A 14,466-nucleotide genomic window follows, 5' to 3' on the forward strand; every position below is an offset into this window, starting at 1 on the left:
TTGCACTGAAGCGATTAACCCACATAAGAGTGCAATTAGTCTTTAATTGTTTTTTGAACAATGACAACCATGTCTGTGCTATACCTAAAGAGGAAATGTCAAGCGATTTTTGGAAGACTGAAGCGACGCTGGGGTTTTACCAGCAGTGATTCACATTATTGCCGGTGGGAAAGCTTTTACAGGAGACTGTAACACACTGAGTGAGCTTCATCTTTCAGAGTATTCCGCGAAAATAGAATTTTTAGAAGCAAAACTTCCCAGGAAGGAAGCACTGTCTGTGCTCAAATTTTTCAAGTTTATGGGAAATATTGTCAAATTTGGGTACTCCAATGCTGTAAAAAATGATCAAGTCACCATGGGAGATGTATAGTGGTGCAATAATAATTAGTTCACAGCAATTTAATGGGAGTGCTGGTTATATATTAAATATACATTTTAAAAATGCTCCTTCCTTTGATTGTGGTAAAAAATGGACTGTACAGTTATCAAGAATTAAGCTGGCCATTGACGCAAAGATACAAAAAATCATCGTTTTATACGCTTTTCAGACCGTATGTGGATTGTTCTGCCATTTTTTGGTGATCAATCATTCAGTCGATCTGACAGTTTAAATGATTTATATTAACCTTGATAATACCTCTGCATGTATTGTATATCTGACACTATCAATGGGATACTACTATTAGTCGGACATAACTTTCTTATGATTGCTGCCTGTCAATTAATGGCCCGAGCATTGTGTGATTTGTTTTCTTTAATGGGGCTGTACTCACACAGGCGCATGTAGGCGCCGAACGCAGGTTGAGACGCAACATGCTGCATTTTTCCTGCGTTCGGCGCCTACATGCGCCTGTGTAAGTACAGTCCCATTGAAAAAAACTGAATGTGTCTGCTCCTGCGGCTGAACACATAAAAACGGAACGCAGGGGAGTGTAGCTTCAAACACTAGTCTGTAAGAGCCTTAAGTCTGTTATTTCATTCCCTTTGGAATCAACGAAACATATGGGACAATCTATTGCAAGGTGGGTCTGAGTATAACTCTCCCACTTGATCATCAATCTGTTGTTACAAGGTTAAAGAGAACTGCCAAGAGCACTAAGGACAGGTTTACGGATCAATGGATAATTATCCAATGCATTACTGTGTGTCTATACAGGGAGTCCCCGAGTTACATAAACTTGACTTACATACAACACAGAGGCTATTACAGTAACATACTGTGGATTGCTTGACTTTTATTAGCATGTAGCTTTAATAAACCACCTGCCCCAATCCCTTCTGGCACGTGTTGTCTACTGCAAAACACAGAAAGGTAAAGATATGCAAAGAAAGGTAAAAATAAATACCATGTTAAGACAAACATCTGTCTAAGTTGCATTTAATAAGTAAATGTATATGTTCCAACTTACATACAAATTTAACTTAACCCTACAGACCTATCTTGTACTTAACTTGGGGACTGCCTGTATTACATTTGATATGTGTTTACAGTCATTCTCAAACAGAAAAAAAATACAACACTGCAGCTGCTCATCATTTTTTCCTCAGAAAGTAAAATTTGTAAGGGAACAATATTTAAATCTATATTAAGCCTTATAAACCAATTTAAACCCTTACCATCATGCAACTGGAAAGCCAAGGTTGTGATCTTCTGAGTAATAATCATCAGAGGTCTGCAATAGCAATGCATGTATTTAATGGAGTAAAATACATAAATCAATAAGGTCTCATACAGTCATGTATTACTCATACAACCACCTTGCTTTTCTACTTGATTCACTTTTTGAGGAACTTGGGCCTTGACCAGTCAATGGTAGAGCAGAGGAAAGTACACAGGCAGTGGTTGTATTTTCAATTAGAAGTCCCCTCACTGCTCATTGATTCTATTCTGGAACTTGCTAAGAACAGCTGAAAGAACTGCAAATACAGAGTTAAAGGAGAAGTAAAATCTCATACAGTGAAAAGTTCACATTCCCTACACTTCACTGGCCCCCTCCCTGTTTCCTCCCCACATCGTGTTCCATTAGACATAGGGGCAAATTCACTAAGATCCGAAGTTGCACCAGCTACAGCTTCGCCGCACTTCGCCAGGCGTACACAAATTCACTAAAATGCGAATTTGCGCTCAGGGAGGCGAATGGTAGAGAAGTTGCACTACCGTTACTTCGTCAGGCAAAGCGAAGTTACGCTAGCGTTGCCTAATTTGCATACGGCGCAAAGTTAAAATATAATGGACGTATATGCTGCAGCAACTACATTATAGTACAGAAGCCCAGGAATCCTTTAAAAAACGACACTTGAGCTTTTGGTGCATGCGCAGTTGAGACGGAAAGCTACTGATGCAGATTCTGTATTCGCTTGGCATCTGTAACCAGGCTGCATCTTGGCTTTCTTCTTACCTCTCTAACCGATCATTCACTGTCTCCTATGCTAACAAAATCTCATCTCTAGTTCCACTTAATGTGGGGGTGCTGCAAGGCTCTGTGCTTGGCCTGCTGTTGTTCTCCCTGTACACTGTCTTTGGGATATCTCATGCGATCATTTGGCTTTAATTACCATCTGTATGCTGATGATACCCAAATATATTTATCCACCCCTTCATTAACAGCTGAAACAGAGGCTCAAATCTCTAACTGCCTCCTGGCTATCTCAAATTGGATGAACCAGCGCCACCTCAAACTCAACCTAACAAAAACTGAACTAATCATCTTTCCACCTAAGCCTGGGCCTACTCCCCTATTTACTATCTCTATTGATGGCATGCTCATTAATCCTGTCAACTCAGCTCGCTGTCTGGGGGTAATCTTTGACTCCTCTCTCTCCTTCTCTGATCATATTAACACCACTGTCAAAATCTGTCACTTTTTCTTGCGCAATATTGCTAAAATCTGTCCCTTCCTTTCACCTGATACGTCCAAGACGCTCATGCATGCTCAGGGCTGGAACTAGGGGTAGGCAGAGTAGGCACGTGCCTAGGGCGCAAAGCTGGGGGGGGGGGCGCCAGGCACTGTTGCCTACCCCATTGTCCGGTCCTGTCTCTCCCCGACTGCCGTGGATATTTTTCCATAATTGCGCTTCTGCGCATGCGTGCGTAGTTTTGCGCATGTGCACCATAGCGCAGTTTCGCGCATGCGCAACAGAGCAATCACTCAGGCGGCGCCGTGGCCGGCCAGGTTGCCTAGGGCACCTGGCTGGGTTGGCCCGGCGCTGTGCATGCTCTCATCCTATTCCGACTAAATTACTTTAACCTTCTACTAACTGGCCTCCCTAACTCCCATCTCTCCCCCCTACAGTCTGTATTAAACACTGCTGCTAAAATTATCCTCCTCTCATCCAAAAGGGTACAGGCCCCTCCCTTGCTGAAGTCCTTATCAAAGAATATCTTATAAACTCCTCCTCATAACCTTCAAAGCCCTTCATTCATTTGCACCTAATTACATCTCATTTCTTGTTTCTCTATATGTTCCTGGCAGAAACCTCCTCTCAGATCAACGGCTTGGTTGCACCCCCCACTACTACTGCTGTTTCCCGTATTAAACCTTTCTCTCTTGCTGCTCCTTATTTTTGGAATGTCATTCCTGAAACTCTCCGGAGAGAACCCTCCTTCAATGTTTTTAAAACTAAACTCAAAGACTACCTCTGGGAGCACCTGTATAACACCTGAACTGGGAACTGGCACTTATTTGACAGCATAACAAACTGTAACCTGCAGCACTTTAATACCCCTCCGAATTGTGTCTGTCTGTTACTCTCCCGTTTAGACTGTAAACCCTACGGTATAGGGACCTCCAGCCTTTTGTCTCCTTGACACTGAGCACGTAATCTGTATTATATATTATATTTTATATTTACGTAAATTGTATTTTTAATAATGTACTTATTGTTACTTTTTATTTCAATGACCCCTTGTATGTTACTTCTAATTTATTGTTTTGCTGTACAGTGCTTTGCCCTCAAGGAGCGCTATACAAATAAAAATATACATACATACATACATAAATTACGGAAGAGAAAGTAGAGGAACCGTATGATACCGAAGCTACTGCCCCTGAGTTCCACTGCGATACTCTGCATATAAATAGGTCAGTGTTGCTGCCCAGGACACTTTTTCTAGTATAACTCTATGCAGGGAGGAAGCAGGGAGTGGGGGCAATGGGGTTTTTAAATTTAGGGGGGTTTACTTCTCCTTTAATTGTTGCCTCTGCCTAATTATGAAATAGAACAAAATGTACTTTTTAAATCCTTTTCGGGCAGGATTCGGCCTTTTACATCAGGATTCCGATTAGGCCGAATCCTTCTGTCCGGCCGAACCGAATCCTAATTTGCATATGAGGGTCAGAGAGGGAAATCGTGTGACTTTTTGTCACAAATCAAGGAAGTCAAAATTTTTTCCTCTTCCCACCCCTAATTTGCATATGCAAATTAGGATTGGTTCGGTATCAAATACAAATATCCGGGCCTGCCGCATACTGGATTCTGTGCATCCCTAGTCATGTTAGAAGTCAAAATTAATTGACTCGATCAGAGAAGCAACATCATATTTCTTTCATCCATAGATTTGAAAATTTGGATGCTAACAGTCAACAATTTCATTACATTTGCCCAGAAAATAATATTCACTGTAGTAAATGTGCACCTACCCTGAAAAGTCAGTGGATAAAATGCCATAGTTAAATATGTACACTCTGTTAATCTGGCACAGTGTGAGGTAGCCCATAGCCATTATAAAGGAGTACCTGCAATAACACAAAGAAAATATAATTACTGTACATATATTTTGCACATAATAAGAGATTTATATTTTGCAGAAATAATAAGAAATACAGCAGTTTTGGATCTACCCAATGGAGGTATTTGTGAAATATTTTATATAACAACAACAAAGGTCAAACAAGTCACTTTTAATACAAAAAGAACCCATGTGCATTGGTTAAAATGTGGAGCTTAAAGTGGAGTTTTGTGTATAAACTACCTATAGTACATACAAAGGGACTTTGTAGGGACTCCCTGGCCTAGCTGATAAACCCAGACTTGTTTCCCACAGTCTGCCAAAATGTCACATATGAAAGCTATTTTCTTATAAACGTTTTAAACAAAAATGTGGTATTTATATCCAAATATACATGAGAACATTGATTACAAGATTTACAGGGCAGGGACTTCCAGAGACTCTTCTAATGTGTCTCTTAACCATGGCACTTAATCTATCTATACTTATTTATGTATTTATTATATTAATTTGTACTTTTCTACATTGTAAAATTGTAAAGCATTATGCATCCTAGTAGAGCTTTATAAATAGTTATATATAAATATATGCAAACTGTTATGTAAAAATAAGAATGCACACTCTCTGACATGAATTATTTACAAATATATGTATATCCTACCTGTGAATATTTGTAACACTTGCTGTAATCATGATACAGTAGCACAGGAGTACCAGTGTGAATATGTGCAAAGAGTACCTAAAACAAAACAGAATACATTGACATTTCTACTATTTTATATATATAAATAAATATGTATATAAATAATAGTTATTACAGTATTTGGGTAATTTTTTATTAAATAGTCATATTTTGAACACTCAACTGCTATATACACTCAAAACTGTATATATTGCCCATCAATACTTACATCAGGATATTTTCAATGTTACAGAGCTAGTTTACTAAATGAAACTGCAGATATACAAGTGCTGTTATAGCACCTCTTTTGCCTCAGCACAGTGAATGTGACAGTATATGATATACTATACGGTGTAAACAAATGGTAGTAAATACCCCAGTAAATACTCTGATTCAAATATGTGAGTTTTAGTTTGAATGCAGTAAAAAATTTAAAACAAATATTGATAAATCATCCCCATAGTAATGACCAGATAAAAAAGTCATTAAGTAGATTATGTCTTAAAATATACTGTTGTATCAAGAAAGATTATATTAATTGATTGTAAGCACAGTAAATTAAGCAATTGGTAGGCGCAAATTTTGCTGTCAGTTTTGCAAAGTTCTGATGAGCCATTTAAGATCACAGAAGTGTATGCTACTACTGAAGGGCCGGAGGGGGGAGGCATCTAGGCATCCCCCTTCCCATCCACTAACTTGTGTTTTATTCAGACATGCAAGTTAGGGAGCAACAGAGAATGTAGGCCACAATGGGGTGCTGCCTTACCGCCTGCAACTCAATTTCCAAATAGTCAGAACACTAAACTTCCCTGTAGGTATATGCTCCATTCCAATACATTCCACTACAGCTCTATTTTTGGACCATGCAAGACAGATAAGTCATCTGCATAATGGACTCATGTTAACAAAACAGACACAACAAAAAGTTAATGGAAGGGGTTGCATACTGACTATCTACTGAGTTATCTACCTTGCAAGTATCAAGGAGTAATTTCCGTGTTTGTTTACCTAAATAAAAACAAAAACTATTGAGTGTTCATAATTAAAACAATAAGGGGCAGATTTATCAAGGGTCGAATTTCGAAGTAAAAAATACTTTGAAATTCGACCATCGAATTAAAATACTTCGACTTCGAATATTGACGTCGAAGGATTTTTCACCGAATTTTGCCATCGAACGATCGAAGTAAAATCATTTGATCGATCGATTAAATCGTTGGAATTGAACGATTCTAACATTTTTAGCGTACGATCTAAAGATTTTACTTCGATGTGTAAAAACTTAGAAAAATGGTCTAGAAGGTCCCCATAGGCTAACATAGCACTTCGACAAGTTTAATTTGGCGAAGTATTGAAGCCGAAGTAATTTAAAGAGATAGTACTTCAATTATCGAATGGTCGAATATTCAAACTATTTTTACTTCGAAACGAATTTGTAGTTGTAGTATCCTATTCGATGGTCGAAGTATCCAAAAAATTACTTTGAATTTTGAATTTTTTTACTTCGAAAATTCCCTCGATTTCACTTCGATAAATCTGCCCCTAAGTATGTTCAACACAAGCCCTATTCATTGTACTCATGTTGAACAAGCCTCTTTAGGTATGCACCATTGTTCTGGTGAGTCAGTTATGCTCTTTAGCAACATTATAGTGTTTATGGGAGGGGAGCTTTTTTATCAGTTGCTCATGTGCATGCTCAGTGAACATAATTTACTTTTTAAAAGAGAGAGAGAGCAGATTTTTATGTATAAGGAGTAAGTGTAATGTCACATGGTGTACCTTTAAAAAAAGTAAAATGAGTAGCTTTTTACAGGACAGGAAAACAAATTAAAACTTCTTAGTTATCTTATTGCTTTGTTACGCTAAGCGCCTTTTTTTAAAATTTTTTGCCATATGCACAATTGACTTACCATCCAAAGCAAAACACAGCAAAGTAGACTCCAACGAAGGTGGCAAATGCATGACGGACAGCAGGATGTGCATTACTAGGATTCAGATAAATGCGAAACCAAAATGCAATCAAAAGGGCAACCAGTTGGCAAGCTACAAAGTTGACCTGTAATGGTAACCAAGAGGTTAAATAGATGTACTTATAGCACAGTGGTGTAAAACACTATTTGACAAATAACATGCAAGAAATATTCATGGATGGATACACATAGTTACATAGTTAAATTGGATTGAAAAAAGACAAAGTCCATCAAGTTCAACTCCTCCAAATGAAAACCCAGCATCCATACACACACCCCTCCATACTTTCACATAAATTATATATACTCATAACTATACTAACTATAGAGTTTAGTATCACAGTAGCCTTTGATATTCTGTCTGTCAAAAAAGTCATCCAAGCCATTCTTAAAGGCATTAACTGAATCAGCCATCACAACATCACCCGGCAGTGCATTCCACAACCTCACTGTCCTCACTGTGATATAAGATAACAATTGGATGGTTATTTAACCCACCAAATCAACAATATAATTACCAATGTGTGGTGCATGACCCAGTCCGTACTCCTTCTAGGACTTAAAGGAACAGTTCAGTGTAAAATAAAAACTGGGTAAATAGATAGGCTGTGCAAAATAAAAAATGTTTCTAATGCAGTAAGTTAGCCAAAAATGTAATGTATAAAGGCTGGAGTGACTGGATGTGTAACATAAAAGCCAGAACACTACTTCCTGCTTTGTAACTGTCTAACTCTGAGTTAGTCAGCGACTTGAAGGGGGGCCACATGGGACATAACTGTTTAGTGAGTTTGTAATTGATCCTCAGCATGCAGCTCAGATTCAAAAGCAAACAGTTATGATCCATGTGGCCCCCTCAAGTCACTGATTGGTTACTGACTGGTATCCAATCACATACCACAACCAATCACAGCTCAACCCGCAGTCCCGGGTTTGTTACTGAAATGTCCGGACTTTCTCTTTGATCTCCTGCACTGAACAGCCAGAAAAAAATACAAAGTTTCTTACTTATTTGGCTTTTGGCAGAGAGCCCAGAATAGATATTTAGATACTTTTGTAACAACATCAGATAAGCAAGTCTCTTGGGAAAACAGATTTGACAATTCACCTTCATTAGCAAAACTGTAATAACACACAGGGGCCGATTCACTAAGGGTCGAATATCGGGGGTTAATTAACCCTCGATATTCGACTGGGAATTAAAATCCTTCGAATATCGAAGTCGAAGGATTTAGCGCAGATAGTACGATCGAACGATCGAAGGATTATTCCTTCGATCGAACGATTAAATCCTTCGAATCGTTCGATTCGAAGGATTTTAATCCAACGATCGAAGGAATATCTTTCGATCAAAAAAAGTTAGCCAAGCCTATGGGGACCTTCCCCATAGGCTAACATTGACTTCGGTAGCTTTTAGATGGCGAACTAGGGGGTCGAAGTTTTTTTTAAAGAGACAGTACTTCGACTATCGAATGGTCGAATAGTCGAACGATTTTTAGTTCGAATCCTTCGATTCGAAATCGAAGTCGTAGTCGAAGGTCGAAGTAGCCCATTCGATGGTCGAAGTAGCCCAAAAAACACTTCGAAATTCTACGTTTTTTTACTTCGAATCCTTCACTCGAAGTTAGTGAATCGGCCCCATAATGTGTTCAAGCTTTCATAATCTGCCAAATTTGTAAAATTGACATGGTAATTAGGGGGTGTGGCCATAAAAATGGGCACTATGCGCGGGAAATCTTTTTGTCCCTCTTTCTATTTCCAAAATGTTGGGAGGTATGCAATCAGTGGAAACGACCAAGAGAGCTGCAAGCCTTGCCTTTTATGCTAGACATACAGTCACTCCAGTCTGTATACATTACATTTTTGCCCAACTAACTATATTGAAAACATTTTTTATTTACCCAGTTTTTATTTTTATACTGAAAAGTTCCTTTAAATGAACAGTAATGGTAAAAGTGGTAAAAGTTGTGTGTTTGCTTCAGAAAGACTACTATAGTTTATATAAACAAGCTGCTGTGTAGTCATGGGGGCAGCCATTTAAGCTGGAAAAAAGGAGACAAGGCACAGGTTACAAAACTGATAACAAATAAAACACCATTGCATTCTACAGGGTTTATCTGTTATGTAACAAGTGCCTTTTCTCCCAGCTGCCCTCGTGGCTACATAGCAGCTTATTTATATAAACTATAGTAGTCATTCTGAAGCAAACACAGCTTTTACCAGTGAAAGGCAACAGTATATTATAGATTAATTACTTTACAACACCTTCCATTTTTTGGTGTTACTGTTCCTTAAATTCTTAATTTCATTAGCTAATATACAGTACTAGACTACTGTAACTCTCTTTTAATTGGCCTTCCCCTCCAGAGACTGTCACCTCTCCAGTCCATAATGAAAACTGCTGCGACCGCTCCTCCTCTGCCTCGCCATTCTGTCAATCCCTGCACTGGCTTCCGTTACCTTTCAGAATCAAATTCAAATTAATGACACTGACTTTTAAAGCACTTCATAACTCTGCCCCACCCTACATCTCTGAACTCATCTCTATATACTCACCCAACCGCTTACTACGCTCCTCTACTGACCTGCTACTCAACTCTTCTCTCATTACCTCCTCGCCTGCTCACATTCAAGACTTTGCAAGGGCTGCACCCCTCCTCTGGAACTCTCTCCCACGGTCTGTCCGACTTTCTCCCAACCTTTCTGCTTTCAAGAAATCTCTTAAAACGCACTTCTTTCGAGAAGCCTACCCTCACTCTGCTTAACTACCAAACGCAACACCACATACAGTACCACATTTCTCACTCACTTAATTCGATCTTGCCCACTCCCTCACCTTGTGTATTACTCCCTTCCCTATAGAGTGTATACCTATGCAGTACTATAGAGTGTATGCCTAATATACAGTACTATATAATGGGAATATTCCTGTTGCTTAGAATGCAGCACTGCCCATGAAAAGGGGGAAATGTAATTAGAAAATGAAAAATAATGTTATGGTATGAACCCACAAACGGGTAACATGAACAACAATGAATCAATAACTATAATGTTGATGGTCAGTCCACTAATATATAATATAAATAACATACAAACAAATAAATAGGAGTTTTTAATTATTTATTTATGTGACAAACATGTTTATGATTTGGTAGGCTGGAAAGCTAATCTGCATTTATTATTAGTGTTTAATATCAAACACTTAGTGGGGAAAAATCTTACTTATTACCTTTATTTTATCAGTTTACTGTAGATAAAATAAGCTATAGAAGCCACATTATGTCTGATAGCTCCTCCAATGATCCCTGCCGCACAAAAGGGGTTAATGCTTTCTGTAGAAGACTTGCAAAATAGGAAGGGCTGCAGCTGATCTTTTAGCTGTCTTGGACTGTGATGAAAATGAGCAGTTACCCATGCACAACTAAGCATGAGTCAGTCCCCATTTAAGGGCAGGTGGTACCAACTGTCCCACACTGATTGTTGTGAAAACCCTTCAACTGTTTAAAGGAGAACTAACCCCCCCCTGACAAAAGTCCCCATCCACAGCCATCAAATGAACCCCCTTCCCACAGAGTCCATTTCAATGAACAGTGTCTCTTGTAGTAAAGCTGACCTATACAAGCAGAAATGCTCAGCGGAGCTAGCAGGCACCATCTTCTGAAACTTATTGTTCTTTTCCGATCAGTTTGGCGGCATGGAGATTGCTGGCGCTTGCGCAGTTGAAGGCACTCTGAAATTACCTTCAACTGCTCATGCGCCAGCAAGCTCCATGTCACTGAACTGATCGGAAACAATCACAAAGATTCAGAATTTGTCGCCTGCTTGAAGAGGTCAGCTTTACTATTAGAGGCACTCTTTGTTGAAATAGACTCTGCGGGAGGGAGCAGCTCATTTGATGGCTGTGGATGGGGACTTTTGTCTTGGGGCAGGTTTAACTCTCCTTTAAAGGAAAACTATAACCCCACACAATGTAGGTCTCTATAAAAATATATTGCATAAAACAGCTCATATGTAAAACCCTGCTTTGTGTAAATAAACTACTTTCATAACAATATATTTTTAATAGTATGTGCCATTGGGTAATCCTAGATAGAAAATTGCCAAATTAAAAAATAAGGGCCGCCCCCTGGGATCCTAGAATTCACGGTGCAAACAAACAAACCATACATGTTACATGATCACATGAGCCAATTAACAGACGCTTCTTCCTGTTACAGTTAGAACTGCATTATTTCTGGTGAGGTGATCTCTGATGCAACACAGAAACAAAATGGTGGCTCAAGGGAAAAAATGTAATATATACGATATATACTTAAATACTGTATATATTCTAGTTTGGTAAATTATTTATTATGCCACTTAAAATGGTGTAAACTATCTTTTGCTTAAGTATTCATTTTGCGGGTAAAGTTTTCCTTTGAATGGATGTTTCCCCGTTTTGTATTTGTGTACACAGTGTGTGCATGTTTGTGCTGTTGTCTGCATCATTGACTTTGCTATTAAGAAAAGAAAAGTAGATTACAAATCTTATCATGGTAGATTTTAATATACTTAACTTTCATGGTTAATTACTTTTTAACTTGTGGTGCAAATATTTAACCTCAAAACATCCCTTGGCGATAGGCAGTCACAGCATGTTTATTTGCAGCTGGTAGTTTCAGCTTAATTGGGCGATATTATTAGCAGGAGGAAATATTCCCAGTTAACCAGCTCTTGTTTTCATCATGTAATAATATACATCTCTTTTTTACATTACCAAAATACTTGGTTTGAAAATGCATCCTATTATTTTAACTGGAAAATACCCTACCTCTCCTTCCCCCCCACACACACATAATAGTTTGTTTAATTAATTGAAATATCTACAAACAATCCCCTCCTATAGCAGTCTTACAAATAAGGAGGAGTGTATTATACATTGGGCATAGACTGATGGCACACATAATGAGTCATTTACAACCGCAGGCCTAGATGTGTTTGTGCAAATTCTCTGCAATCAGTTGCACCTAAAACCCCACTACCACTACCAACAACGCCAACCAAATTTGAAAAACTTTCAGTGCAACTGCATCTTATTTTTAGAGAAGTGAGAGTGCAATTACATAATCAGACTCAACACTCCCTTGAAACCCCAACAACACCAGCATTGTGTGTGTGTGGGGGGGGGAACACGGCAATTGCACTCAATATGCCAGTTTGTTCACAACATTTGCGTACGTAAATGAGGCCTATAGTGTTTTTCTGTCAGAGAAACTATATTGTAACCCCCCCCATCCCATCCCGTAAGTGAGGAACAATAACACAACATTGTAAGGGCCATAGTGGAAAATCTTTCATCAAGTATTTAGGAAGAAAGAGATTAAGTCAAATTAAATGACATGTGACAGCTAAAACCATTGCAGAGAGCTGGCATACAAAATTCCTGTATTAATTTCTGTTACAAAAATGTTTTAATAAATATTAAGGGCTCCTTTAATCCTTATGGCCCATTAAGTTAAAACAAAATAATGTAAGTGAAACAATCCTCGTCACCTGAGGGTTTATGCAGATATTATATGAATAAAAAAACTTAAAGGACAAGAAAAGCAAAATATACTGGCACCTTTTACCCTGGGGTACTTTTTTGTTTAGCATGGCAGCACAATTTTGCCCTGTGGCCTGTATTGTATTGTAAAGTGTCAGGGAATGTAAAATAGAGGTTCCACTGTTTTTTAACTGTCCTGGGTTCTGATACAAAATGACCATACTGTGTTTGTATATATGATATTGACCACAGACTGTAAGCTCCACTGGGATAGAGACTAATGTGAATGATTTATAAATAAGGATAGTAATAATAATCTTTAACTAGCCCCTATTGCTAAAGAGTGCATTCTATACGAATATGAACAAGAAAGATAAGAGTTTCTGGGCTGGACCTCTGGTGGTTGCAGGAAGAATCACAGTAATGTTTCTAATCTAAACATTGCCTGTAGCTTCCCATTACTTCACATTAATGTGAGTACCTAACAATATTGCCTTTCATATAAGCAACTCTTTCCAACCATCTGTGCATACTGAATCAAACAGCATCACAATGCAACAAGTTTTTTCTTGTCTTCATAGCAGAAAACGCTGAACAAAATGGAATGTGTTAAACATTCAGAACAATAGGATACAATACACATGGTAAAGTATTTCCACCATTAACCGGATGTTAGCATCAAAGCTCAATGAGGATTTAAAAAGAGGTCTTAATGCGTCACAGCTGCACGGTCTCTTTGGTAAATCTTTGAAAACTAAACAGTTATTAGCACCACAGTTCTAGTCGGTTTGGCTCATTTCCCTGTCTGGATCTGATGGGAATCACCTCACCTCTTTATTATGGAACAGGCAGAACTGTTGCAACTACTGGCAACAACCTCCAGCTCTGCCAAGAATTACAGTGCGGCTTTACACAGCCCACTCCTTAGCAACTGGTCGACCTACTCCTGGTTCAGCTACGAAAATGAGACGTTTCAGGCCTTGCTGAGCCAACATACATTCCTGTAAATTGGATGACAAAAGAGCCATTGCAAAATGCAGTGAAAAACAGTCCCACTAGTTACAGTATATGTGAGTCAGAGTCAGAATTTGCTAACTGGGCAAATTTGTCACATACAGTAAAACTCAGCAGCAGACTAACTAGCTACTGGCCTAGAATTACCATGCTTCAGTCTCATAATAAGATGTACTGGTGACCAGTCCCCTGTTTCTTAACCCTAAATCCCCAAATACTGCTGTACAGGTATGGGACCTGTTATCCAGAATGCTTGGGACCTGTGGCTTTCCAGTAATTTGGATGTTAATAGCTTAAGTTTAGAAAAGAAGTTCTAGAAAATCAAGTAAACATTAAATACACACAATAAGTTGGTTCTGCTTCCAGTAAAGAATAATTACAACTTAGTATGGATCTTGTACAAGGTACTGTTTTAGTTTTCAAAGAAAATCATTTTTAAAAATTTTGATTATTTGGATAAAATGGAGTCTATGGGAGAAGGCCTTTCTGTAATTCGGATCGTTCTGAATAACAGGTTTCCAGATAATGGACCTTGATAACATCTTGGAGT

General features: G+C 38.5%; 1 protein-coding gene across 3 annotated transcripts in view; it reads right to left on the reverse strand.

Moving 5' to 3' along the window:
- Nucleotides 1–14,466, reverse strand: part of mboat1.L (membrane bound O-acyltransferase domain containing 1 L homeolog) — a 44,259-nt gene that overhangs the window by 15,689 nt on the left and 14,104 nt on the right. For all 3 annotated transcript variants that reach the window (XM_041566314.1, XM_041566315.1, XM_041566316.1), the window contains 4 exons: nt 7,322–7,467; nt 5,391–5,468; nt 4,641–4,736; nt 1,618–1,673 (listed from right to left, as the gene is read on the reverse strand). In XM_041566314.1, coding sequence (XP_041422248.1) covers nt 1,618–1,673; nt 4,641–4,736; nt 5,391–5,468; nt 7,322–7,467 — 376 coding nt within the window. The remainder of the gene's footprint in view (nt 1–1,617; nt 1,674–4,640; nt 4,737–5,390; nt 5,469–7,321; nt 7,468–14,466) is intronic.

Source organism: Xenopus laevis, chromosome 6L (genome assembly GCF_017654675.1).
Source record: "Xenopus laevis strain J_2021 chromosome 6L, Xenopus_laevis_v10.1, whole genome shotgun sequence".
NCBI classification, from domain to species: domain Eukaryota; kingdom Metazoa; phylum Chordata; class Amphibia; order Anura; family Pipidae; genus Xenopus; species Xenopus laevis.